The sequence below is a fragment of the Malus sylvestris genome, chromosome 10 (assembly GCF_916048215.2).
Source record: "Malus sylvestris chromosome 10, drMalSylv7.2, whole genome shotgun sequence".
In the NCBI taxonomy this organism is placed as follows: Eukaryota; Viridiplantae; Streptophyta; class Magnoliopsida; order Rosales; family Rosaceae; genus Malus; species Malus sylvestris.
The window spans coordinates 8,579,109-8,606,577 of NC_062269.1; the positions used below are offsets into that span (position 1 = coordinate 8,579,109).

At 38.2% G+C, this 27,469-nt stretch overlaps 1 protein-coding gene and 1 long non-coding RNA gene across 5 annotated transcripts; one reads left to right on the top strand and one right to left on the bottom strand.

Moving 5' to 3' along the window:
• Positions 1-1,572: 1,572 nt before the first annotated feature.
• On the bottom strand, positions 1,573-25,578 carry LOC126587398 (probable fatty acyl-CoA reductase 4). 4 transcript variants are annotated; one of them, XM_050252439.1, is made up of 10 exons: positions 25,405-25,578; positions 25,208-25,311; positions 24,895-25,097; positions 22,581-22,681; positions 22,234-22,423; positions 21,853-22,014; positions 21,573-21,654; positions 2,629-2,895; positions 2,333-2,460; positions 1,573-2,236 (listed from the first exon to the last, which is right to left on the bottom strand). In XM_050252439.1, exons 1-10 carry the CDS (start codon positions 25,481-25,483, stop codon positions 2,080-2,082), a joined length of 1,473 nt encoding a protein of 490 aa, XP_050108396.1. In that variant the 5' UTR covers positions 25,484-25,578; the 3' UTR covers positions 1,573-2,079. The 4 variants fall into 4 exon arrangements, with proteins under 4 accessions (XP_050108396.1, XP_050108398.1, XP_050108397.1 ...); XM_050252440.1 differs by having other exon boundaries at positions 2,109-2,236; positions 2,383-2,460; XM_050252441.1 differs by lacking the exon at positions 2,629-2,895.
• Positions 4,040-5,205, top strand: LOC126587400 (uncharacterized). Its single transcript, XR_007611048.1, has 2 exons — positions 4,040-4,561; positions 4,762-5,205. It is a non-coding gene; the product is annotated as an uncharacterized LOC126587400 (long non-coding RNA).
• Positions 25,579-27,469: the final 1,891 nt, after the last annotated feature.

The following is a 27,469-nucleotide window of genomic DNA, read 5'->3' on the forward strand; positions in this document are numbered from 1 at the left end:
AATTTCAGTTTTGTTGCATGCTGATGTGTAGGGCAGAGTGTGTAGCCACAATTTGTTCTTGTATTTTTATGCTACAAGTGGGGTTATTTCTTTGAATGAAAAGAGGGAAATCATTTTCGATAAAAAAAAATGGAATATGTTTGTACTTTTGTTTTTGTAATTACTAGAAGACTTTTTTTTTTTTATCCAAAAGAATTCTTGAAATGGTATAACTCTTCGCTTTGATTCTTGATAATGAAAATCGATAGAAGTTGTTCCTGAGTTTGTCATCCGTAAATTATTTTGGTTGTTTTGTAAAAATATGTCAATATCCTCGATAAATTGTCATGTGAACGACCACGTGACTACCTTTTTAGGTATATCAATCCCTTCACTTAACGAAGATATTGATAGATTTTTTTTCTTTAGAATAATCAAAATGATTTACAACAGCAAATTTAGAAACTATTTTTATCGATTTTTATTGTCAGATACCAAAGTTAGGAATTATGCTAATCTTACTAACCTTTTTGTTAAAGCCTTACTAGAATGTTGCAAAAACTTCTTGAAACCAGGTCATGGAGTCAAAACAAGATTGCAATCCTGGGAGTTATTGAGGATTGTAACATTAGATTGCAATGCATTGTATGACGATTATCGCAAGATAAAAAGCACTTGACCGAAACTCATCTTACTAGACGTGCATATCAAAGGCAGCTTCTTCATCTACGCTCTTGCTACTCGAGAATTATAACACTCACTTTAAGGAAGTGACACGACCTTGATGGCGGTCATCAATCACTCCAACAACAACGATGTTTGTATATTGTGTGTCTGTAAGGAGCAATGTTGATTGGATATTGTGAAAGTGACTGGAGTTGTTTAGAAGATGACATGAGGAGTGCCTCGGGGTATGCTTTCTTATTTGGAAATGGAATGTTCTCATGGGCTTTTGTGATGCAACATTGTGTAGCTCTATCAAAAGCTAAAGTGGAGTACATTAGTGCATCAGAGGCAACTGCTCAAGCCACTTGGCTTAGGTTTGTTTTGGAAAAATTTTAGTGAGCTTCAAACTGAGGCAACTCCACTGAAATATGACGACACTTCCGCAATTGCCATCGCCAATAAAATCCTATATTTCACTAGAAAAACCAAGCATATCAACAGAAGGTACCATCTCATCAAAGAAGCAATTCAAAAGGGTGTGGTTAGATAATAGACATACAAAAGCACTGGCAAATGATTAATTCAACTATCTCAGAGAGCTTGGTGAAATCAGTTAATAATTTAAAGGGGAGTGTTGACCTATAAATTGGTGATCTAATTTTTTGTTTGAATTATAAATTGGTGATCTAATTTTTTGTATTACTAAGTCAATTATAATGTTAAAATTGGCTTTGTGCTCATATTGCCAGGTGGATATTTTTAATTGTATTTGTTTGTTATGACTTATAGGTCTAAGAAGAGCTATATCTTAAGCTTATAAGTTGTAGGATGGATGGCTAGGATTTCATGATGTAAAAGAGAATCCTCCCTCAACTATGTAACCTAACGATAGCTGAGGTCGTAAGGTTTTTAGTCTTATGAATAAGATTTGCAGAGTAACATTCTTTTGAATCGCAGTCTATATTCTTCCTCTATATCATTCAACTCTGATACAATTTTGTTCTTGTTCAAATATACAAATTACAAACATACGTATACACCACCAAATTCTAACAATACTAACTTGGCTATTGAGAACTTTTGGCCGGTACCACACCGATACTTTAGGAATTTCACGATTGTTTGTTCTCTTGTGTAGGTGACTGTTCTAGCACTTTCCTTCATCTGCGGTGGTGCGGAAATTTAATTCAAACGCCAATGCAAATGTAAATTTAATGCAGTCACTCTTGAAAATAATTCATTTAACACTACAGTTGAATTATTTCATCACCATCCATAAATTATTCGCAGGCTAATGACTTAAAACGTTGATATAGTTTCTTCAACACTAGTGTGGAATTATTTCATCACTACCAATGTAGCTAAGATGTAAACTTGACACATTCCTAAAGGTACACTTTTATTGCAATGGCAATGCATCGATTCTTCGGGTTATCATTTGACGATAACATGCTTTTCGAGGCCAGGAATGTGAGTTTTCATAATGTAGTCTTCCCAATCAATGCACCTGGGATCAAAATTAAATTCTTTTGCGTCTATGTAACTCTCATTTGTCACCCTTCGCAGCTCCTCCGAATTGGTGTCATCAAATCTACCAGGGAAAACATGTTAATCATTATCATAAGATTTATGCATAATTACAATTAACCATAAAACTTAGTTTAATCACCAAATAAAGCATACGTACATGCCCTTGAATAACAGATAGGGTTTGTACAGCTCTACCATGCGCATTACCAATTTGAGTTTTCGACTGTAATTAGCATATATATCCTTGAAATATCGGCATGATGCCTTATTTACGAACTTTAATCCCTTCAAAGATGCAAAGAAGAATATATGAGAGGAAAACAATAAAAAGAGAAGAAACAAAACAAGCACGTGCGATATCAAGAATAACGAAACATACTATTAAAGGAACATTAAGTACTTTATAGTCCATGTTTTTAGTTTTATTACTAGCAAGGAATAGGTTGAACAAACCTGCAGAGGTATCATGAAGCGAATTTGCATGTACATGCGGAAAGAAGCCATAGTCCTAAGCATTCTAAACTTCGCAACCTTAATAGGCTTTCCGTCCTTCGTCACCCAGGGAAATTTGGTGAAGTATCGAAAGCCAATATCGTGAATATCACAAAATTTTACAGGGTTGCGAAATGAAGATCCCACATGGTAAATGAGAATAGAAGATTGATTTGCATTCACCACTATCGCTGAAATTATTGAATTTACCACCATGTCAACAGGAATCTGTGTAATTTACAATTCGATCTTCAGTTATACATATCTAAAAGAAAAAAAAAAATCACAAATACAATTGAACTTTAGGGTGTAAGCAATTACCAAGTCGAAAAAAGAAATTCAGCAATATTATATCCCCAATTTGTACTTCAACAAATATTCCTTCTGTTGTAAACTTTCTAATTTAAGCGTGAATGTGTAAATTCTAAATTAGATTTGATTCTAAAAGCACTAAAATTATGACCCTTATAATAACAAGAAGTTTAGAATGCTATATTATGTACTTAGGGTGAAGTATCATTTGACCCTCTGAATTATCACTTTGTTGAAAATTAACCCCCTAAACTATTTGGTAATTAACACTTAAATTTTTAAAATTTGCCAATTGATCCCCTGTCGTCTGATTCTATCCATAATTCTGTTAAATTTATGGGCAAACTAGTTTTCTCATCATTCATTTCAACATGTCATCATCGACCACTAATAAAAATATGTCACATGGAAATTTGTATTGTTTTCTTTTTTGGGTTAATGTCAGTTTACTACCTTGAAGTTTCTTGGTTTTCAACATTTGGTACATCAAGTTTTTTCGTCCCAGTTTGATACCTAAAGTCATAATTTTGGGACAGTTTCATATATCCGTTAAGTTTTCTATCAAAAACTTGGGTAAAAGACTGTTTACTACCCTCATGTTTCATGGTTTTCAACATTTAGTACATCAAGTTTTTTTCGTCTCAGAGTCATACCTAAAGTGTAAATTTTGGGACAATCTCATACATCCGTTAGTCAAACTGTTAAATTTGCGGTTAATTGTGACGTGGCGCCCATGTGGACAATGACTGGGCGCCACGTGTCAACCACGTTTTTTTTTTTTTGTTTTTTCTTTCTTCTTTTCTTCTTCTTCTTCTTCTTCTTCTTCTTCTTCTTCTTCTTCTTCTTCTTCTTCTTCTTCTTCTTCTTCTTCTTCTTCTTCTTCTTCTTCTTCTTCTTCCACCCGACTGCAACATTTTTTTTTCCTTCCTCCTTCTCCTTTCTTCCCCTTCTTCTCCTTCTTCCTTCTCTTCCTCCGAATCTGGGGAAGTTATTTTTTTCTTTCTCCTTCTTCCTCCTTCTTCCTTCCTCTTCTTCTTCTTCTTCTTCTTCCTCCGAATCTGCCCAGATTCGGTTTTTTTTTTTTTTTTTTTTTTTGAGGAAGATGAAGAAGAAGGAGGAAGGAGGAAGGAGGAAGGAAGAAGGAAGAAGGAAGAAGAAGAAGAAGAAGAAGAAGAAGAAGAAGAAGGAGGAAGAAGAAGAAGGAAGGAAAAAAAGAAAAGAAAAAAAGTTGCAGTCGGAGGAAGAAGAAGAAGAAAGAAGAAAAAAAAAAAAGCCGAATCTGGGCAGATTCGGAGGAAGAAGAAGAAGAAGAAGAAAAAGAAGGAGAAGGAGAAGAAGGGGAAGGAAGAAGGAAGAAGGAAGAAGGAGGAAGAAGAAGAAAGAAGGAAAAAAAAAAAGAATCTGGGTAGATTCGGAGGAAGAAGAAGAAGAAGAAGAAGAAGAAGAAGAAGAATGAATAAGGAGGAATGAGTAGGAAGAAGAAGGAAGAAGGAGAAGGAGAAGGAAGAAGAAGGAAGAAGGAGAAGAAGGGGAAGGAAGAAGGAGGAAGGAAGAAGGAGAAGGAGGAAGAAAAAAAAAAAAAGTTTGTAGTCGGGTGGAAGAAGAAGAAGAAGAAGAAAGAAGAAAGAAGAAGAAGAAAGAGAAAAAAAAAAATCCCCAGCTTCGGAGGAAGAAAAAGGAGAAGGAGAAGGAGAAGGAAGAAGAAGGAAGAAGAAGGAAGAAGGAGAAGAAGGGGAAGGAAGAAGGAGGAAGGAAGAAGGAGAAGGAGGAAGAAAAAAAAAGTTTGCAGTCGGGTGGAAGAAGAAGAAGAAGAAAGAGAAAAAAAAAAAAAAATTCCCCAGATTTGGAGGAAGAAAAAGGAGAAGGAGAAGGAGAAGGAGAAGGAAGAAGAAGGAAGAAGGAGAAGAAGGGGAAGGAAGAAGGAGGAAAGAAGAAGGAGAAGGAGGAAGAAAAAAAAAAAAAGTTTGCAGTCGGGTGGAAGAAGAAGAAGAAGAAGAAGAAGAAAAAAAAAAAAAAAACGTGTCACAAAAAAAAAAACGTGGCTGACACGTGGCGCCACGTCATTGTCCACATGGGCGCCACGTCACAATTAACGGCAAATTTAACAGTTTGACTAACGGATGTATGAGACTGTCCCAAAATTTACACTTTAGGTATGACTCTGAGACGAAAAAAACTTGATGTACTAAATGTTGAAAACCATGAAACATGAGGGTAGTAAACAGTTTTTTACCCCAAAAACTTCGTTAACTGATGACGTGGCACCCACGTGGACAATGACTAGGAGTCACGTGTCAATATGGACCCACGTAGATATTAAAAAATAAAATAAAAAAAATTAATTAAAAAAAAATCTTGTGTGTTCCCTCTCATTTTCCCCGCCAATCCTAGATTTTGGTCTCAATTTTTCGAGAATCCAAACAGGAAATGAAGGACCCAAATCCAAGATTTCACCTTCTCGCATCCTAAAGATGCTACCCAAGTCCCCAACGTCTCTGTCGTGGAAGCTCGAGAGCTTAGCTACTAGCTTTCCCTAGGTTTGCAACGCCACCGTCAAGCAGACGAGGTCGAAATAGACGACAGTAGGGAGGATAATGGTGGGGTCCGATCGGATGTTGGCATTGATTAGGTTCAGTTTCATCTATGTCGGATTGGAAGGAGGCGTGAAGGGGGATGGTGTCGCATTCGGAGCGTAGGGAGTCGAAGAAAAGAAGAGGTTTGGGTGGGTGGGTGGGTGGAGTTGAAGAGGGAAGGGTGGATGTGCAAGAAGTGATGTGGAGAAAAGGGTTGAATGGGTGCAAATGAGAGAAAGGAGGGACGTGAAGTACGAGATAGCCAAGAATAATTTTTTTAATTAATTTTTTTTTTAATTTTTAAGTTTTTAAATTTTTTTTAATATCCACGTGGCTTATATTAACTCCGCCGTGTAAGTTTATCTTACATTGCCGGTCCCAAGCCCGGATAAAGGAGGAGGGGGAGGGCGTCAGGTAGTCGACAGCCGGCACTCCATGATTACGTCGAATCCTTATGAAAATGAATCCAGAACGAAATCGCGCTAAAGCTAGAGCGTCACCCGTAAGTGGCACGCTGTGTGGCCCGAGCACAGTGATAAGTGAGCAAGGGTCGCTGTATCTCCATTGGCACCCGGATGCAGTGTTAAATGAGCAAGGGGGCTATAGAAACTTCTTTTCGAACGACTCCACTCAAAGTTGTTTGGGAGCATATGCTCCTATCAACTTTACACGGGACACACAAAAGAAGTACTTTGATCCTATTAGACGGGGAAGGGTGAAGAAGCTAGAACAGAAGGGTAGAGTTCAAGAGAGCAAAATGCGTTTAGGAACGTGGAATATAGGAACCTTGACGGGAAAATCTATGGAAGTAGTAGAAGTTATGGTAAGGAGAAGGATAAATATTATGTGCCTACAAGAAACTAAGTGGGTTGGGCGTAAGGCAAATGATCTAGAAAACTCAGGGTTTAAACTATGGTATTCGGGCACCAATAGAACGAGAAACGGTGTTGGCATCATCGTGGACAAGACCTTGACACAAGATGTTGTAGATGTCAAGAGGGTAGGAGATAGAATCATGGCAATCAAGATTGTAATAGGACAAGAACTTATCAATGTGATTAGTGCGTACGCACCTCAAGTAGGGTTGGATACGAGTTCAAAGGAGAAATTTTGAGAAGACCTTGGAGACTTGGTGCAAGGAATTGCTCAGACGGAGAAGTTATTTATAGGAGGAGATTTAAATGGACACGTGGGCAGGGAGACAGGCAACTATGGAGGTTTTCATGGTGGCCATGGTTTTGGGGAGAGAAACGAGGATGGGGAAGCTATCTTGGATTTTGCAATGGCATATGATCTCTTCTTAGCCAACACCTTCTTTAAGAAGAGAGAAGAACATGTGATCACCTACAAGAGTGGGTCGTCAAAAACACAAATAGATTTTCTTCTAATGAGGAAAGGGGATCGTATAACTTGTAAGGATTGCAAAGTTATACCAGGAGAGAGCGTGACTAATCAACATCGCTTGTTGGTGATGGATGTACATATCAAAAGAGTGAGAAAAAAGAAGAAGACTTGGAAGTGCCCAAGGACTAGATGGTGGAATCTAAAAGAAGAAAAACAAGCCATTTTCAAAGAGAAAATAATCACCCAGTGTGTGTGGGATAGAGAGGGGGAAGCTAACCAAATGTGGGATTCCATGGCTAGTTGTATCCGAAAAGTAGCAAAAGAGGTATTAGGAGAGTCCAAGGGCTTTGCCCCACACCAAAAGGAATCTTGGTGGTGGAATGAGGAGGTACAAACAAAGGTGAAGGCTAAGAAGGAATGTTGTAAAGCCTTATACAAGGATAAGATCGATGAAAATGGTGAAAGGTATAGAAAAGCGAAGCAAGAGGCGAAGAAAGCTGTGAGAGAAGCTAAGTTAGCGGCTTATGACGATATGTATAAGTGACTAGATACCAAAGAAGGAGAGTTGGATATCTATAAACTAGCTAGAGCAAGGGAAAAGAAGATAAGGGACCTAAACCAAGTGAGGTGCATCAAGGATGAGGATGGAAAGGTTCTTGCTACAGAGAACGCGGTTAAAGATAGATGGAAAGGTTATTTTCATAATCTTTTCAATGAAGGACATGAAAGGAGTGCTTCTTTAGGGGAGCTGAGTAACTCAGAAGAGTGTAAAAACTACTCTTTTTATCGTAGAATCCGGAAGGAAGAAGTGGTTGTAGTTTTGAAGAAGATGAAGCATAGAAAAACAGTAGGCCCAGACGATATACCAATCGAAGTGTGGAAAGTTTTGGGAGAGACAGGTATAACATGGCTCACTGACCTTTTCAATAGGATTTTGAAAACGAAGAAGATGCCAAATGAGTGGCGAACGAGCACTTTGGTGCCTATCTACAAGAATAAGGGCGATGTACAAAATTGCATGAACTATAGGGGTATTAAGCTAATGAGTCATACAATGAAGCTTTGGGAGAGAGTCATTGAGCATAGATTGAGGCAAGAGACACGGGTTTCGGACAACCAATTTGGGTTCATGCCAGGGCGCTCAACCATGGAGGCAATCTATCTCTTACGAAGATTGATGGAAAGATATAGAGATGGGAAAAAGGATTTACACATGGTCTTTATAGATTTGGAAAAAGCCTATGATAGGGTCCCAAGAGACATTCTTTGGAGGATTTTAGAGAAGAAAGGAGTACGAGTAGCATATATCCAAGCTATACAGGATATGTATGAAGGAGCAAAGACTGCCGTAAGAACTCATGAAGGACAAACCGAAAGCTTTCCCATAACTGTAGGATTACATCAAGGCTCATCTTTAAGTCCTTACCTTTTTGCGTTGGTAATGGATGAGTTAACAGGACATATTCAAGATGATATTCCTTGGTGTATGCTTTTCGCAGACGATATAGTATTGATAGATGAAACTCAGGAAGGGGTAAATGCAAAGCTTAACCTTTGGAGAGAAGTGTTGGAATCTAAAGGTCTTCGCCTAAGCCGATCAAAGACAGAATATATGGAGTGCAAGTTCAGTGCAAATGGAGGCCAAAACGAGTTAGGGGTGAGGATCGGAGATCAAGAAATACCAAAGAGCGACCGTTTTCGTTACCTAGGATCTATCTTGCAACAGAACGGAGAATTAGATGGAGATCTCAACCATAGAATACAAGCTGGATGAATGAAGTGGAAGAGTGCATCCGGCGTGTTGTGTGACCGCCGTATGCCACTGAAGCTCAAGGGAAAATTTTATAGGACGGCAATAAGGCCGGCGATGCTGTATGGCACAGAATGTTGGGCGGTGAAGCATCAACACGTACACAAAATGGGTGTAGCGGAGATGAGGATGCTTCGTTGGATGTGTGGGCACACGAGAAAGGATAAGATTAGGAATGAGGATATCCGGGGTAAAGTAGGAGTAGCCAAAATTGAAGGAAAGATGAGAGAAAATCGGTTACGGTGGTTTGGACATGTGCAAAGAAGGCCTACTGACGCTTCGATTAGAAGATGCGACTATGGGACAGAGGTTCAGGGCCGAAGGGGTAGAGGAAGACCTAGGAAAACTTTGAGAGAGACCCTAAGAAAAGACTTAGAGTACTTGGATCTAACGGAGGACATGACACAGGACAGAACACAATGGCGTTCTAAGATTCATATAGCCGATCCCACTCAGTGACTTGGATTTTCCAAGTCTCCAACCGAGAAGTTGTCCTCGCTCTCGGGAAATTAAGGGAAGACTACCTCAACCTACATGCTCCACTCACAAAGCTTCAACAAAAGAAAATTCAAAGAACTTAGCGAAGAAGGCTTTGGTGATTTAACACAATACGTTGAAATGAAGGAAAGCTTATTTATTGATATCCCCGATAAGTTACAAATATGTACATATACTTGAGTCAAAATAAACAAACAAGAGGGAGCCTTCACAAAGGTTACTTAGGAGAAGTCTCAGCAGTCGGTAGAGCCCTAGAAAGAGAAGGCACCGGAGGGGGATCATTCGGAGCCTCAGTACTGGACAGAACCCTAGAAGGAGGAGGCATCAGAGGTTGATCATTTGGAGCTTCATTACGCGGTACAGCCCCAGAAGACGAAGGCAATAAATGCCTTTGGAACAAACCTACAAATCTCTGATGATCAAGTAAAACCTGACCATCAGATTCCTTCATCTGGTCAAGCTTCCTCTTCATGTTTGTAGCATAGTCATATGCGAGCCGGTGTAACTGTTTATTCTCATGCTTGAGCCCTCTAATCTCCTGTTTGAGACTCATCACTTCAGCCGCCAATGATTCAACTTGGCGGGTTCGAGCAAATAGGCGTTGGGCCATATTAGACACAGAACCTGCACACTGAACACTAAGAGCCAGAGAATCCTTAACAGCCAACTCATCAGATCGTTTGGAAAGTAGTCTATTATCTTTGGGAGTGAGAAGGTTCCTGGCCACTACCGCAGCGGTCATATCATTCTTCATCACGGAATCCCCAACGGTAAGAGGACCAGTAGGGGAGACGAAGGATGGGCGCCATATGTTGTCTGGAGAAGGTGGGGCTGCCTCTTCAACAAGGTTCAAGTCAAAACGACGGTCGGAGGGGCCAGACATTTTCAAAGGTGTTGAAGAGAGAAGAGGTCGGACAAATCAAGATCTTAGAAGTACAAGAATGGAGCTTCTACTGGTGGATATTCAAGTGTGCTTTGGAACTTAATGTCAGCCCCTATAAAAATCTGCACTCGACGAAGCTTCAGAAATCGAAGAGGCGCCTGCTCAGAAATCGAAGAGGCGTTTGCTTTCTTAAAAGCTGGGCTGCTCAGAGACCACGAGGGTCGATCTCAGAAATCGAAGAGGCGTTTGCTTTCTCAAAAGCTGGGCTGCTCAGAGACCACGAGGGCCGATCTCAGAAATCGAAGAGGTTTGCTTTCTCAAAAGCTGGGCTGCTCAGAGACCACGAGGGCCGATCTCAGAAATCGAAGAGGCACCTACTTTTCCAGCCTTGTCAGCACCTGTCACACGCACACTCAGCTTTGCGGAAATTATGGGCATTCTGTCGAAGATTTCTGGCGAAGTAGAAATCACATGAATCGTACTGTTCAATCACCCAATTCCCACACGCAACAATAGCTCATGGGTACCACATATAACTTTGCCAAAGTTCTCTGACAAAGTTGAGACTACTTTTCCAGCCTTCTCAGCACCTGTCACACGCACACTCAGCTTTGCGGAAATTATGGGCATTATGTTGAAGATTTCTGGCGAAGTAAAAAGCACATGAATCGTACTGTTCAATCACCCACTTCCCACACGCAACAGTAGCTCATAGGTACCACATATAACTTTGCCAAAGTTCTCTGACAAAGTTGAGACACTTGAAGCTTGCAACTCTCACTACATCGTTCTGACCAAGAAGGGTAAAAGAATAGCAAAGAAACAACATTAACAAAGTTTAGACACATAAATTTTGAAGGCCTAGCTACCATATTATTACCCACAAGGGTAAAGGAACAGTACCACTGCTGAATAATTGGAAAGTCCCGGTGTGTCAACCTCTGTGCTTCGTGGCAAGGTAGACTAGCAAACATGCCCAACCTTTACTCACATTCGAGAAAACACTCCCAACAAGATTGCTTGCCCCAAAATCGAAGAGGCATTGCCCTCCGAATCTCGAGAGCCAGACTCCCAACATGATTACTTTCTCAAAAATCGAAGAGAGGGTAAAGGAACAGTGCCACTGCTGGATAATTGGAAAGTCCCTGTGTGTCAACCTCTGTGCTTCGTGGCAAGGTAGACTAGCAAACATGCCCAACCTTTACTCACATTCGAGAAAACACCCCTAACAAGATTGCTTGCTCCAAAATCGAAGAGGCACCGCCCTCCGAATCTCGAGAGCCAGACTCCTAACATGATTACTTTCTAAAAAATCGAAGAGAGGGTAAAGGAACAGTACCACTGCTGGATAATTGGAAAGTCCCTGTGTGTCAACCTCTGTGCTTCGTGGCAAGGTAGACTAGCAAACATGCCCAACCTTTACTCACATTCGAGAAAACACTCCCAACAAGATTGCTTGCTCCAAAATCGAAGAGGCACCGCCCTCCGAATCTCGAGAGCCAGACTCCCAACATGATTATTTTCTCAAAAATCGAAGACACCGCTCTCCGAATCTCGAGAGCCAGACCCCCAGCAGGACTGCTTTCTCAAAAATCGAAGAGGCATCGTTCTCCGAATCTCGAGAGCCAGATCCCCGACAGGATTGCTTGTTCGAAAACCGAAGAAGCACCACTTTCCCAACTTCAAGAGCCGGATCTCCTTGGATAAAGCTTGTCTGTAATCTTCACACGCAACATCAGCTTTCCAGATACCACAGACCATTTTTTCAAAGTGCTCTGACAGAGTTAAAACTTGTGAAGCTGGCAGCTCCCACTACCGTGCTATGACCAAGCAGGGTAAAGGAATAACATTATTACTTGATGTTAGGGAGACTCCTATATATGTCGACCTCCATCCCCAACGGACAGGCAGACCTGCAAAAATGCTCAACCCTTCCTCTTATCTGAGAGGGCACTCCCAACGAAGCCTTTCGAAATATTCAGCTTTCTTTCCCCCCGATAATACCTCTGTAAACAAGCTATACTAGAGCAAGAATATCTCATATCATCAGGGTTAACAGCAAGAGTATCCCATATCATGCTTTTTCCCTGTCTTTTCCTTTGGCCTTGTTCTTACCTGCAAGACAAGGAGAAAGAGAGCAATCAGTCAGCACTTGGAATCAAGCTTCCAGCCAGAAGCTGACTGCCTGGAACCCCTTACCTGATTACTTACCTGGCATTGCTCTCGAGTACTCATCTTCAACATCTTTTGCTTCCAGGGAAGATACCGCATCTGCCTGAGGAACAGATAGGGCAAGTGAGAAGGATACAAGGAAGCATGTGGAGACAAGCGTAACAGCACACGTGCCGATACATCCACTACTCTGTCAAAAGCAAAAGTATCCCATATCAGCAGGGTCGAACGTACTCTAGATTTGATGGACTTGTTTTGACCCTCAAATTCTTCAGTCGGCCTTATACTCTGGAGGAAACCAGAAAACCCTCCAGCCCAGTTCAAGAATAAGCCTGTGGAAAGTTACTTCTTCAAAAGCAAAAGTATCCCATATCATCTCTTCTCATTTTTCTTCTCTTTATCCTTCATGCTGCCTGCAAGATAGGGAGAATGTGAACAATCAGCCGGAGCTCTGATTGCTTACCTTGTCTGTTACCTCTTTCAGTAGATCCCCTAGCTCGGCGACTTGGGGGACTCCTACTACATGGTTTGTATCGCGCTTGACCAAGCCTGAAACTACAAGTAAGCTTCAAGTGACATTGATACATTACCTTGTGCATCTCCACCAGTTACAGATACCACCCCTGGATGGAGGAAGAGTACTTCCAGAGAAGATGCCACATCTACCTATGAGACAGATAAGGAAAGTCAAGACGATACCACACTCCAGTACTTAGAAGTTTCGTGGTTACGAGATCATTCTCCCACAATATTTCCTAATGTCATTTGTACTAAATCATTCACTTGTACTCCCTAAAGGAGAGCTTGAACCTATGTACTTGTGTAAACCCTTCACAATTAATGAGAACTCCTCTATTCCGTGGACGTAGCCAATCTGGGTGAACCACGTACATCTTGTGTTTGCTTTCCTATCTCTATCCATTTATATACTTATCCACACTAATGACCGGAGCAATCTAGCGAAGATCACAAAAAGTGACCGTTTTCGCTACCTAGGATCTATCTTGCAAGAGAACGGAGAATTAGATGGAGATCTCAACCATAGAATACAAGCTGGATGGATGAAGTGTAAGAGTGTATCCGGCGTGTTGTGTGATCGTCGTAGGCCACTGAAGCTCAAGGAAAAATTTTATAGGACGGCAATAAGGCCAGCGATGTTGTATGGCATAGAATGTTGGGCGGTGAAGCATCAACACGTACACAAAATGGGTGTAGCGGAGATGAGGATGCTTCGTGGGATGTATGGGCACACGAGAAAGGATAAGATTGGGAATGAGGATATCCGAGGTCAAGTAGGATTAGCCAAAATTGAAGGAAATATGAGAGAAAATCGGTTCCGGTGGTTTGGACATGTGCAAAGAAGGCCTACTGACGCTCCGGTTCGAAAATGTGACTACGGGACAGAGGTTCAGGGCCGAAGGGGTAGAGGAAGACCTAGGAAAACTTTGGAAGAGACCCTAAGAAAAGACTTGAGTACTTGGATCTAACGGAGGACATGACACAAAACCGAGCGCAATGGCGTTCTAGGATTCATATAGCCGACCCCACTTAGTGGGAAAAGGCTTTGTTGTTGTTGTTGTTGTATCCACGTGGCTTATATTAACACGTGGCGCCTAAGCATTATCCACGTGGGTGCCACGTAATCAGTTAATAAAGCTTCTGACGAAAAACTTAATGGAGGTATGAAAGTGTCCCAGAAATATGACTTTAGGCCATCTCCAACCGATCCGGCCAGAGGGCCATAAGGCTAAAAATAGCCCGAAATAACACGAAAACTGTCTCCAACCGAGGGCTAGGCCAAAGGGCTTGTGAGCCCCATTGGGCCAAAAAACCAAATCAGGCTAATCGGCTGGCCCAAATAAGCCAGCCAGCCAACCGTAGGGCAACCCAAGTGTTCAAATCCAACAACTACCTTGCGCCAAGTAGCCGTTGGATTTGATTTTTTTTTTGGACAAAATTTTAAAAAATAAAAATAAAAAATTCTAATTTTTTTCCTATAAATACCTAAGCCATTTCTCACATAATTTTCACCATTCCATACTATCTTACTTCATTATATTTCAATTTTTCACATTCTATTCTCTTACCTCTTCCAATAATCTTTCATTCAATTTTTTCAATAATTTTCAAATGGCCACATCTGCAAGGAAAGGTAGGGCTTGGACCCAAAAAGATGATGAAGCTCTTTGCAGGGCTTATAGATGGGTCTTGAAAGATAGTGTGAGGGGAAGTTCTCAAACAAGTGAAGGTGTTTGGACTTGTACGTCAAAAAAGTACTATGAGTTCTACGAATGCACCACTCCACCAAATTTCCAAAATCACAAGAGTTGTTCTTCAAGATAGAAAAAACATCTTCATCCAAGTTTGAATAAATGGCATCAAGCAGTGTTAAAGACCGCAAGCAGACATGAAAGCGGAGCCAATTACCACGACGAAGTAAGTGTTTTCACAACTCATTTTAAATATTTAATTATATTACATTTAATTTCATAAATTAATTTCCTTTAATTTTTGTAATTATATTTTTTAGGTACACCAAGTGGAGGAATTGTATATAGAGGACAACTCCAAACCCTTTAGTCATCACGGTTGTTGGGAAATTTGTAAAGGGTGGATGTTATTTGAAGATCCACCTCAACAAAGAGTTGGTCCTACGCCGGTGTTCAGAAAAGCATCCTTAAATGAGGATGGGGATGAAGATGGATCTCCTACCATTCAAGAAACAAGGGTAGAAAATCCGTCTCCGGGTGAAGGTTCCATACCTAGGGGTACGAGACGAAACAAGGCCTAAAAATGAAGGAAAAGGGCAAGGCAAAGGATGATTACGCCTTTCAACAGGAAATGGCAGCCTCATTGCGATTAATGGTGGAGCAAAATGCTTTTGTTGCAGAAGAAAGGAACTGTAGGCACGAAGAACGGGTAAAACAAATACAAGAAGAGATGGATGATAGGAACATGCAAAGGAACACTTCAGATTACGCTCCAATGAATAAGGCATATTTTGATAGGAAAAAGAGGGAAATTATGGTCCGACGGGAGTTGTTTACATCCGACTATACTCCTTCAATGGCAGATGATGATGATGATGATTATAGTGTTTAAATTTAAGTTGTTGTAGTCTTTAATATTTAAGTTGTAGTTTTTAAATTTAAATCGTAGTTTTTAATATTTAAGTTGTAGTTTTTAAATTTAAGTTGTTGTAGTCTTTAAATTGAAATAATAAATTATGTTTGGCCTATGACCATTTGGCCTCCTCGGTTGGAGATGGTATGAAATATGATCTGACACTGTTCATTAAAATATTAATTTCTTGGAGAGCTGTAGGGCTAAAGGGAGCCCTCTGACCCTACTTCGGTTGGACAGTGCGATGTCATATTTCATACTATATCCAACCGAGGGGGGCAAAGGGTCAAATGCCAAACATAGCCCTATGACCAAAAACCATCTCCAACTAAGGGGGCTAAAAGGCCATAGGCCAAACATTATTTATTATTTTAATTGAATTAATATGGTTACTTAAATTAAACTACCTTAATAATTTTTCGAGATGTAATCTCAATCATTTTTCGGATAGGATTTCCAGTGAAACGTGTCGCTAGAGTGAGTAACTCTTTAGACTTCTTGTCGATATGTATTCTCAATAATTTTTCGGATGAGATTTCAAGTGTCACGTGTCAATATGTGAGTAACTCTCCAGATTTCTTGTTGATATGTAATCTCAATAATTTTTTGGTTAGGATTTCGAGTGACACGTGTCGATATGTGAGTAACTCTCCAGATTTCTTGTCGATGTGTAATCTCAATAATTTTTTGGATAGGATTTCAAGTGCCACATGTCGAGATGTAATTAGTTGTGCAAATTTTAGATAGGATTTTTATCACGTGGCACTTCTTATATTCAACTTCCAATGTCCATAAATAGGGTGGATATTGGGCTATAATTCACACACCTTCATCTTTGCCCTCTCCAATATCTATTTCAATTCAAGTTTGCAATGAATTCCAACTTTGGATCCTCTTCGCATTCCAACTGGGGGTCCTCATCCAATTTCGAATTGGAAGATAAATGGGCGTAGATGAGACGAGAAGATGAGGAGTCCAATGAAGAAAATGAAGCATGGCGCAACACAACATATATGACAGCAATGGTTGGGTCATGGCGTGTGAGCCAATTGAAGAACAACCTTAATAGGGTGGCTATGTTGTTGGTTTCTCTTACAAACCACGAAATAGAGAGATGGCGCATGAGACTCTGATGAACAATTACTTCAACCCCAACTCGGTGTACACAGAAGAGAATTTTAGATGTCTCTTCCAGATGTGGCGTCATGTCTTCGACCGTTTACTTTATGATGTCTAACATGTCAATCCATACTTTTGACAGAAGCTGGATAGAGCAGGTCACCCTGGTTTCTCACCTCATCAAAAGGTTACTATTGTACTTCGCATACTGGCCTATGCCTCCCTAGATGATGCAATGGATGATACATATGGTATGTTCGAGTCTACATGCCTTGATAATCTTGTTGAATTCTATCACATAGTTGTTTAAATTTACAAAGAAGAGTACCTCCGTGAACTAAATGAAGTCGATTTGGATCGGCTCATTCATAAAGCTGAAGGTTGTGGCTTTCTGAGCATGATAGGGTAATTAGATTGCATGCATTGGCAGTGGAAGAACTATCCCACCGGATGGCAATGAAGCTTTAGCAAAAGATCAAGAAGGCCAACTATTATGCTAGAGGCGATTGCCTCGTTTGACATATGGATCTGCATGCTTTCTTTGAAGTCCCAGAATCCCAAAATAACATTACAGTACTTGGGCATTCATCCATCTTCAATAACCTGACGGAGGGTAAATCACCTCAACTTGACTATTACATCAACGGGCGTCAGTACAATATGGGGTATTACTTGGCATATGACATCTACCCAAAGTGGGCGTCACTTGTCCAAGCAATTGCAAACTCTGTGGATTACATCAAGAGGCATACTAGAAAGATGTTGAGAGAGCTTTCAATATTCTACAAGCACGGTGGAAGATCATTAAGGAACCGACAAGAGGGTGGAGTTTAGATAAATTGAACTTCATCATGATGTCGTGTAGCATATTACACAACATGATTGTGGAGGATAAGCGAGATGGCTATATTGATGGAGAGTCTGATGACGACCAAGATGATCCAAATAGGTCAAGGAGGGCTAGTGCAAAAATATATGATGGACCTAATTTGCCTTTGGATCCAAGAACTGATAATATCTCTTTAAATGAGTACATGAGGCACCATAGGATCATACGTTCGCATGCCATAAACAAGTACCTACAACAGGATCTTGTTGCATATCTTTGGGCTAAAAGAAGCATGGAGTAGATGTTTAAGTTTTTTGTTGTTAAATGTTTTTTTTTAATGTTGTTTAAGTTTGAATAACTTCCCCAAGTAGTACTAGGGTGGAGATTGTGTTCTTTAATGTTGTTTAAGTTTAATGTTATTTAATATTGTTTAATATTGTTTGGTGTTGTTTAATGTTGTTTAATGGCTTAGGTAATTATAGGAAAAAAATTAGAATTTTTATTTTTATTTTTTTAAATTTGGTCCCCAAAAAAAAAAAAAAAAAAAATTCAAATCCAACAGTAACCTAGCATCAGCATGACTTCAGCTAGCTGTTGCTAGCTGGCGTCATGTTGATGCCAGGTAGCCATTGGATTTAAACCATTGGGTTGGCCCAGGGCTGGCTGGCTGGTTGGTTCGAGCCAGCCAGTTGGCTTGATTGCACAATTTTGGCCTGGTTGGGCCCATGAGCCATTTGGCCTAGCCTTCGGTTAGAGACGGTTTTCGTGTCATTTCGGGCCATTTTTAGCCCTATGGCCTTCTGGCCGAATCGGTTGGAGATGGCCTTAGGTAAAGACTGGGACAAAAAAACTTGATGTACCAAATGTTGAAAACTAAGAAACTTTAGGGTAGTAAACTGAGATTAACCATTTTTTCTGAACAAACGATAATATCTACACTAAAAGAAAATTAAAAATTAAAAAGAAAAAAAAGAAGAAAAAACCCAACATTTCCACAAGTCGAAACCTTAAGAGAGCAAGCGAAGATGAAGTAAAATCCCTTAGTCACCAGCTCTTGACGGATGAACCCTAGGAGTGAAATCTATGTTGTTGCGCAAGGACTACAAGCTTGATCAGGGTTTTGTAAAATGCTACAGATCGAAGTCGATCTTCGGAAATGTTGGTAGTCAGAGTTGGTATTTATAAATACTCATTTCTTGTTGTAAAATATTAGTATTTTTTATGTTTATTTAATTATTTAGGTTTTTCTTGTTAGCTTAGGATTTGAGCCCAACCTATCTATGAGACCAGCTCCAATAGAGAGGGCTAAAACTTCAAAAGCCAAAAAATGCCGATTTGCCAAAAAACTTATCTTTAATCGATGTCTGGGCTATAATTCTATGCAGCCCACCAAGCCATTATTTGGTCAAAGGGGCATTAGGCAATCTTAGCTGCCTCTTAGCCCCTTTTGGGGCCTAGCTCCTCAGTTGCAATAATTGATTCAAATTCAACGGTTAGATTTGAAAACATCCAAAGTTAGTTTAATTGAATTAACCAATAAATTTAAAATATAAACTTAAAAATAATAAATTATTGACAAGGGTATGTTTAGCTCATTCGGTTGGAGATGGTATATGAGTCTGACACTATTCATTTAAAAATAATTTTTGCAGGGCTATAATTTTGGCTAGAGCTATAGTCCCTTTTGGTTGGATATGACCTTAGGGTTTCTTAAGTTTTGTTCTCTACAAATGTAGTTCGTAGTTTAGTATGATAAACAAAACAGTCAAGATGTAGTCATTTGGTTGTAGACATATCGGCAATCTTGTTTAATAAAATAATGTTCATAGTTATATTTCGTTCGTTCGTCGGTTTATTTTCAACTTGGTATCAGAGTAGGTTTGATCCTTCCAAATTTAATTTGCTTCTGTTTGTTCATATTAGTTTATCTGTCATTGATAGTTTGTTTTGTTCAGTTTTGTACCTTGAAACTTTTTTTGCTTTCTCGTTTGGGTTACTCCTTGTTTGTCGTTCATTTTTAGAAAGAAAAAAAGAAAAAGTTGAAGCTTGGAATCCCCGTCGTTCAGTCTAGAAGCCCGCATCACCAGTGTGCTCGATTATCGGAACATCACCGTATGCATCCCGTTGACCCAAGTCTTATGGACCTACAACAATGACCTGTATAGGTTGTTCCATGTGTAAGAATGAGTCTTACATTAATGGGAGGGGGACCTTGCATGGGCTTATAAGAGGTTGGTTACTCCTTATATTGCCAACTAATTTTATAGTGGAACCTCAACTTTCTTCATGGTATCAGAGTAGGTTGTTCTACGTGTGAAGCCAAACGGCCGCAGCCGCACACGCTCGACTTCACCCCATTGTGTTTTTCATGTCTTAGGCTTGAAAATTAGCCACACATGAGAGAGTGTGTAGAGAATGAGTCACACATTGATGTGAAGAGGGACCTTGCACGGGCTTATAAGAGGTTGGGCTACTTCTCATATTGCCAATTGGTTTTATGTTGAAACTCCAACTTTCTTCATTGACGAAGCCCAGACCCGAGAACCACAAACTCAGGTCGCGTTCGTCTCCGCCTTGGATAACCTACAGTTTAACCCGTACCACCATCTCTGCTGCTACATCCACCCGCATTGCTGCTGTAATCAGAAATCCAGAACCCGACCACTGTTTCCCATCGATGAATCTCTACTCGAACCACTTGCACTCAACCCACACCATTGCACCTGCAGCTTGACGCGTTTCCGCAACCCGTTGTCCTTCGTTGTCGTGCACATAAGCCTATAAACCTCCGCACCTACTCAACCCGAAACCCCTACTTACCCTACCCGCATGAGTTGGATATGTCACAAACCGTATGAAGTCCCTTTCTGCAGTTTGACTTTGCACTACGTTGTTTTGTTTGCCGCAATCCCTTAGGTTTGAGCGACTTGTTTGCTGCAATTGGTTTTGCACGAATTGAAGAAAGGCAGAGAGAAGGAAGGAAGAAAACAAAATAAGGAAACAAAATGAAAGAGGACAAAAAATCTTTGCTGTTTGGTTTTGGCCCACACGGGCAAGTAAAAATTGGTTTAGTAATTTTTAGGCCCACACGTGTTTCTAGCCTATATGAAGTTTTCTGTGAATGTCACTCAAGTGCTTGTACTGGTGAGCATTCGAGTGATTAGAGAATTGTTACTGGCACTGGCACATGAATCTTGGACTTGCACCGATGGAGTTTTGTATGGGAATTTGTATCTTTAGTTAGCATAATGAAACTTGCATCCACATCATGTCGTGTACCGTCATATGTTTGACGAGGGGGTGTTAGAAAATATTAGTATTTATTTAATTATTTGGATTTTTCTTACTAGTTTAGAATTTGAGTCCAGCCTATCCGAGTTCGGGTTTCTTAAGGGGTTTTTTTTTTTTTTTTTGTTGAACAGATGATAGGGGGGGTGGGCTTAGTTTTATTCCCTATAATATAGTTTGTAGTATGATAAACAGTCAAGATATAGTCATTCGGTTGTAGCCGTCTCGGCAACCTCGTTGAGTGTAAAATAATGTTCATAGTTACTAGTATATGCGCACATACAAATGAGTGAGAGAGAACGTGGGAGTGAGGAGAGGGATAGAGGTTTGCTTGTTTGTTTGTTTGTTTTTTTACATTTAAAAAAAAAGATGATAAAATCACTTGTAGGTGAGGCTTAAACAAAAAAAGAAAAATTTTGTTTTGTAAAATTACATTACTGTCCTTAACTTTTTTGTTGTAATAGGAAACAAAAATGTCTTTTTACCCTCTTTTGATTAACAAAAAAAATTTCATTAATATATAGTTTAGATATTTCGTTTGTTCGTTAGTTTATTTGCAAATTTTCTTTTATGGTATGCTTGTTTTTGCAAAAAGTCTCCATCATGTTTTGTTTGTTCTCGAATTCCTCCATTTTTAAAATTTTGAGTCCTATTATATCTAAACATGCACCTGTCATATGTTCTCATTTATTTTATAACTAAATTGTAGATGACAAACTAATATAAGGTGGTAGGAAAAATATGCCAGGTGGATGTGCATATCGACACTCGTAATTTTCTTTTAATATAGAAGATTTAATTACGAAAATGACCCCAACAAAGTTTATGTGCATGGCACCCCGCTAAGAAGCTTACCCCGTAGACACATTTTACGCACATGCATGATCTACATAATATGTATAATGTATTTGTGCGTTGGGGAGGGGTTTGGTGATTGATTTACTTTGAACTCACCATATCAAATACCGACGTAGGATCAACAAGTAAGCATTTCAACTTTCCTTTACCATAACCAGCAATTATGCTATCAATGGTTCTGTAGTCACACAAAATATAACAGATATATGAGTTTAGCTGTCACCTTGTCAAAGGAGGATCATATTTTCTAAATGAAAACCATCATACAGTTTTTACATTCTCACATTTAGTTCTAAAGAGGACCATACTAATTGTACTAGATAAATATATGTTTGAAATAAAGATTTTAGGGTACATGCAAGGCAATGCTCATTACCTCAAACCTTGAGTCCAACCTGGAAATGGCTCCTTATAAGTGCTAGTAACAACGGATGGGCGGATGATAACTAGAGGTAGATTATCTTTTGAGTGATGCAGAAATATTTCTCCTATCGCCTTTGTAAATACATAGGTGTTTGGCCATCCATAAAGTTTAGCCCTAATAATTGTATCAAATAAATACAAATAAATTAACAGAAGTCCAGAACTTAATTTGAATGGCACAATATATGTTGAATTGTTAAGAGTTCAAAAAACAATTCTACCAACACTTTTACTTTTTTTTTCCCTTTTGATTTAGTAAGCCACAGTATAAAATTCATATGTGAAGAGTAATATAGGGCACAATTAGATTAGATAATGATGCTCTAATTAAAACCTTTCAATGCCCAAATCCTTCATGGTACGGGTAATAATTTCTTCAGAAGCACCTTGTGCTTTTCTTTCATTCAATTTCTCCTCCACCAACTTCTTTTCATGTAATTCGAAATTATTATTTATTATGTCGTCAATTAATGAAGATGATAAGTCCTCTGCTATGAGTCCTGCCCTTTCACCACACACATAAGCTGGAAAAAAGTTCACCAATTAATCACCATAAATTAAGCAAAAACTACGTATCCATTCAAGGAGTAAGACTTCAAAAAAGTTTTATTATGTAAAAAAAAAGGGATAAATAAATAAAGGTTGTACCAAATTAAGGACAAACAAACACAGAGAACTGACCGGTTGATACATGGAGAAGCATCTCCAGTTTTAAACATTTCTTCGCAAAACTCAAAACATGAAGAACTCCGAATGTATTCACGTCCAGCGCAATATCATACCTGCACACAAATATCAGTCTACTGCGTATCTATTTTGAAGGACAAAGACCAACTTTGTATTTATTTTCTTGACTTAGCAATCACATGACCCTGCAGATATTACATACTGGGAGAAGAGAAGGAGACGCTGACTCACCCTAGAGCACTTCCATACCATGAATATATCGGCTATTGGGCAATCCAATCCCTCCCTTCCCTTCCCAAAATCATTCCAGCCGAGCCCGACAAACAACCCAGGCTTAAATTGCCAGCCCATAGACTAGTGGATCTGACGTCAAGCTAACGTCATTTTTTTTATAATTTTCTTTTTTGCCAGTGCGTGCATTACATGCAGGAGAATAGCGAGTGGCCCGACAAGAAAACAGGGCTGGGGCCAGCCAGGCAGGTGCACTCACCATGGGTGACGTGGCACTTTCTAGTCCGTTGGATTTTCTCTTTAACGTTCCAGATTTTTTGGAAAAAAAATATAAAGAAGGAAAAATTAGACAAAGTCCAATTGTTATCGATGGCTTACGTGTCAAAATCTGGTTTGTTGGATTACAATTTTTTTTGTAATCTAACAGTCCATATAAATTAGTTTTTTTTTGTGTAAATGCGTACCATGCTTTCGGGTAATACATGTGGAGTGACGAGATTAGTTAAAAATCGTATCCGAAATTAATAATAAAATTGTCTTCTACTATTTTAATAAAATTATTTTAATACCAACAACCTGGACAATTTTTTTTAGGGATAAAGATGCACTCGGATAGTTACTGTTCACTAAGGGCAGTAATTGCCTAGCTCAATTGCTTGGGCAATTTGATAGGGGTGGAAGTGCTTTTATAATAGGAAGTTTTAACGAAACACTTCTAGTACTGTTTACTTTTAACGAAAATGATATTTTTACTCTAAAAAGTCACTTCTGGCACTATTCACTTAAAACACCTTTTTGTCTTTTTGATTAAAACAAAAAATTTTCAAGCTCTTTTCATTAGTTTTTCTTTTATAATAAGGACCGATGAGATGACCTCCATGCGATCAAGGAGTGCTTCGTCAAGAAATTAAACAGAAAGTGAGATTTGTCCATGAATTGCAATGTACAGTTAACTACAATGGTTACCATTGTAAGGCTTAGCTCACTCCTTTTATATTATAGATAATGTCGTATATATTCCAAAAGATTTTATTTAAAAAACTTTATTTTAGTCCTTGAAAAAAATTGCTTTTACACTAAAACCTTGTGTAAGATTAAAAACTAATTGTAGTCCGTTGACTCAATGTCCATATCACACTAAATTTAATCATCTCATATATTTAACACACCCATTTTTTACTTCTCACATCCCTCGTTAATTTTTGTGCTTTGATCTTCGTCAATTCATTCGATCTGAATGTCGAAAATTAAGAGGAGTGTGTGAGAAGTAAAAATGGGTGTGTGGATAGCACACCCCTATATTTATTATATTTTGATGTTTTATTTCTCCTTTTCTTCCTAATTTTTATGTATTAATTACATTTAATCTTAATTTTTATTTCATTCATCATAATATAATTTCTTGTAGACATTTATAGGCTAAATTATAACAAAGGTCCTTAAACTATACCATAAGTTTAGTTTTGGTCTCCGAACTCTACTAATAGTTGCGCTTGTTCTCGAATTATGCCCTGTCTTGCACTTGTGGTCCTTTCGTTAAATCACTCACCTTTACTACAATTTAGCCTTTTTTTTATATAATATATTTCGATACATTTTGTGTTCTTCATTTAGGTATATTAATTCATTTTAATATATTTTTGATATATTCATCGTACATTAACTCAATATTATTAATTCATTTTAATATATTTTTGATATATTCATCGTACATTAACTCAATATAATACAATTTGGTAGACATAAATTTCGCTACTAATTTACACACACACACACACACACACACACACACACACACACACACACACACACACACACACACACACACACACAAAAGGACTGAGCTAACCCACACAATGAGTTATATCAATAATTTGATATCGAATTCGCCATTCATGAGAGTAGACTCTTAGAACTCATACTTACAAGTGAAGAAAAATATCACTAGATCGTAGTACAAGTCGCTTGTAAACTAAGACTAAAGTGGAACTTTAAATAGTATGATCCATATAACTGAAACTTTGTTAGCGAAATGAGAACGCATGCATTACCTCAATTGTATGGTGAATACTCTTACCTTTCATCAAATTTGGTCGTTGCTGCAGAGTTGAGTATAATTTGTATTTCATTCAACATTTCTTCCCTAAATTTGGAGTCTTTCATTCCCAGGTTTTCCGAACTTACATCTCCTGGGATAGCCACAACTTTTTCCGATATAAAGGAATCAAAATATGCACCCAATTGCTCCCTTAGAACCTTGAACAACTCCTTTCCTATGATCTTAATATATCAAAACATTAAAATAAGGTGCACGTCAGAATTGAAAAGAAATCTATTATATGAGTTATATAATCTATATGGAAGTTGTAAATTTGTATATTTAGGTAAACCTCATTATGCATGCGATCCCTGGCTGAGTTGATATCCGGAGCTCTTAAAAGAAGATAGACCTTTTTCACATCTGGTTGAACCCTTAGTATTTTTTCCAAAAATACTGCATGCCGATTTGAAATACAGTTACAGAGAGAGAGAGAGAGAGAGAGAGAGAGAGAGAGAGAGAGAGAGAGAGAGAGAGAGGACAGTGTACCCATTGCAAGGAAGCCTGTGGCTCCAGTAACCAAAATGGTCTTTTTTTGAAGATATCCTTGAATGGTCTTCGACTCCATTTGTGAAACTCAGAATTATATTGTGAGAGAGAAGTATTTTGGTCTGAGTAAAGTTCAGATGCTTTCTTGGATTGAGAGTGGTGGAGGGAACTAAGTCGTGGTTGGATAGTATTTATACTAAAATTTAGAATGGTTTCAAAGGCATAATGGGAATTTTGGCACTATTGCATGAAATTGATTGATATTTCTTTAGATTTGTAAATATGAGGTTTTGTGTTCGATTTTCATGAATAATGAATTCGGCACTAAATTATTGTTGGTCACTGTTTGTCCCTCCCCTTCCCCTATTCCCCAATATCATTCTATCAATAAAAAAAAAAAACTCTTAATCAAGTTGGTTAGAGTTTTGGAGTAGGATTTTCTCCCCTCCTATTACCATCCCCTCCTCTCACACTCTTCTTTTTGTCTTATTTTCTATATAAAAAAATTCAAAACAAGATATAGACGTGGCATAATCGCAACCGTTTAAATATAAGAGGATGAAAGAGGAGATAGATTAGGAAGGGAGAGAATCCTACTCCGTGAGTTTTTTCTATATGCACTCAAGTTCAACTCACCTACCACCTAATTTAAATAAATTTAATAAAAATGTCGCTGGTATAAAAAAATTCAGATGTTTTTCTTGGTAAATTAAAAATGTCGAGTAAATTAAGTATCATTTGAGGTTTTAATGTTTTTCAAAGAATGAAACCCTTTCCTGAGCTACTAGGGGAGGTACTGTTCAATAAGAAAATGTTGAAAACCCTTTAATTAAACAAACATAAAACCCAAACCCTTTTTTCCAATGTCACAATGCCATAAAAAAACCAGGTGACCCAGAAGATTAATGCTGAATGATTTGTGTGTACAAAAGTAAAAGCACAAACCAAAACTAGATAATATACCAATAAATAAAGAGAACTTTCATGAAAAGGGCTTGGGTTGAGTTTATTTTAACAAAAAAATCATGTTATAACTATATCTAATGAAAAAGACTTAAATTTTAATGAAAAACTCTTAAATTTTAATAAAAATGACAAAAGAACTTAAATTTTAATGAAAAATACATAATTTTAATATTAAAAAAATGACATGCGGGACACGTGCGTTCTCACATATATTGTTTATGAAACTTACTATACTGTTTATAAAACTTAATGATACTACATAGTTTATGAAACTTAATGGTACTACACTGTTTATAATGCACTGTATATATATATATATATATATATATATATATATATATTATTTATTTTGCCTTTAGTAGGTACGAGTGAAATCTACATATATCACTTTTATATAAATTATTTATTATATACATGGAAAATATAGTATCGGACATGTGTTTGTGTTATCTTGCTTTGTCAAATGCCTAAAAATAGGTGTCATCGTTGTTACAGTTAACTAATTCATACATAATATAATATGTATGTGTATTTTCATGTACTTTTTCCTATTTAATTATATTTGTTGGGGGCGAGGGAGGGAGGGGGGTTGGAGGGACGCACACTGAGTACACATGTTTATATTTTATGTTTTTTTTGTCCTTATCATTAAATAAAGTTATTAGATGATTTTTGGTTAAAATGCAAAGTTTTGAAGCGATTTTTATTAAATTTCTTATAAATAAATGGAAAATACTTAAACCTATTTATCTATTCATTGGTAATAAATGTACTTTTACAATATGAATATTATACTTAAAATTGTTTATTCTCTGTCACTTAGTACTACAATCTAACGATATTCCTCTTCATTTATGAGTGAAAGGTTTTAGGTTTGATTCTTTAGAAAGTTGTTTATTCTCTTTATTTTTATCTAAATATTATTTTTGTAAATGTTTAGTTTGGAATGGCTTTGAACATCTCTAATGACGTTCTCTATTATAAACTTAAATTTTAACGAAAAATAATACAAAGTTATATTAGGAGCTCCCCATAAATGCTAAAAACACTTAATAACAACTTTCATGACCTCCTGGCTCCAGCCCGCCCTTCCCTTCAC

Bases quoted from the DNA above. Each gene is read 5' to 3' on its own strand.
- LOC126587398 (XM_050252439.1), bottom strand. From the start codon at position 25,483: ATGGAGTCGAAGACCATTCAAGGATATCTTCAAAAAAAGACCATTTTG. The intron at 22,682-24,894 runs GTAAGAGTATTC...ATTTGTGTGCAG, and splicing joins ACGACCAAATTTGATGAAAG to GTATGATATTGCGCTGGACG. The intron at 2,461-2,628 runs GTTTGTTCAACC...GCATCTTTGAAG, and splicing joins GCTTCATGATACCTCTGCAG to GGATTAAAGTTCGTAAATAA.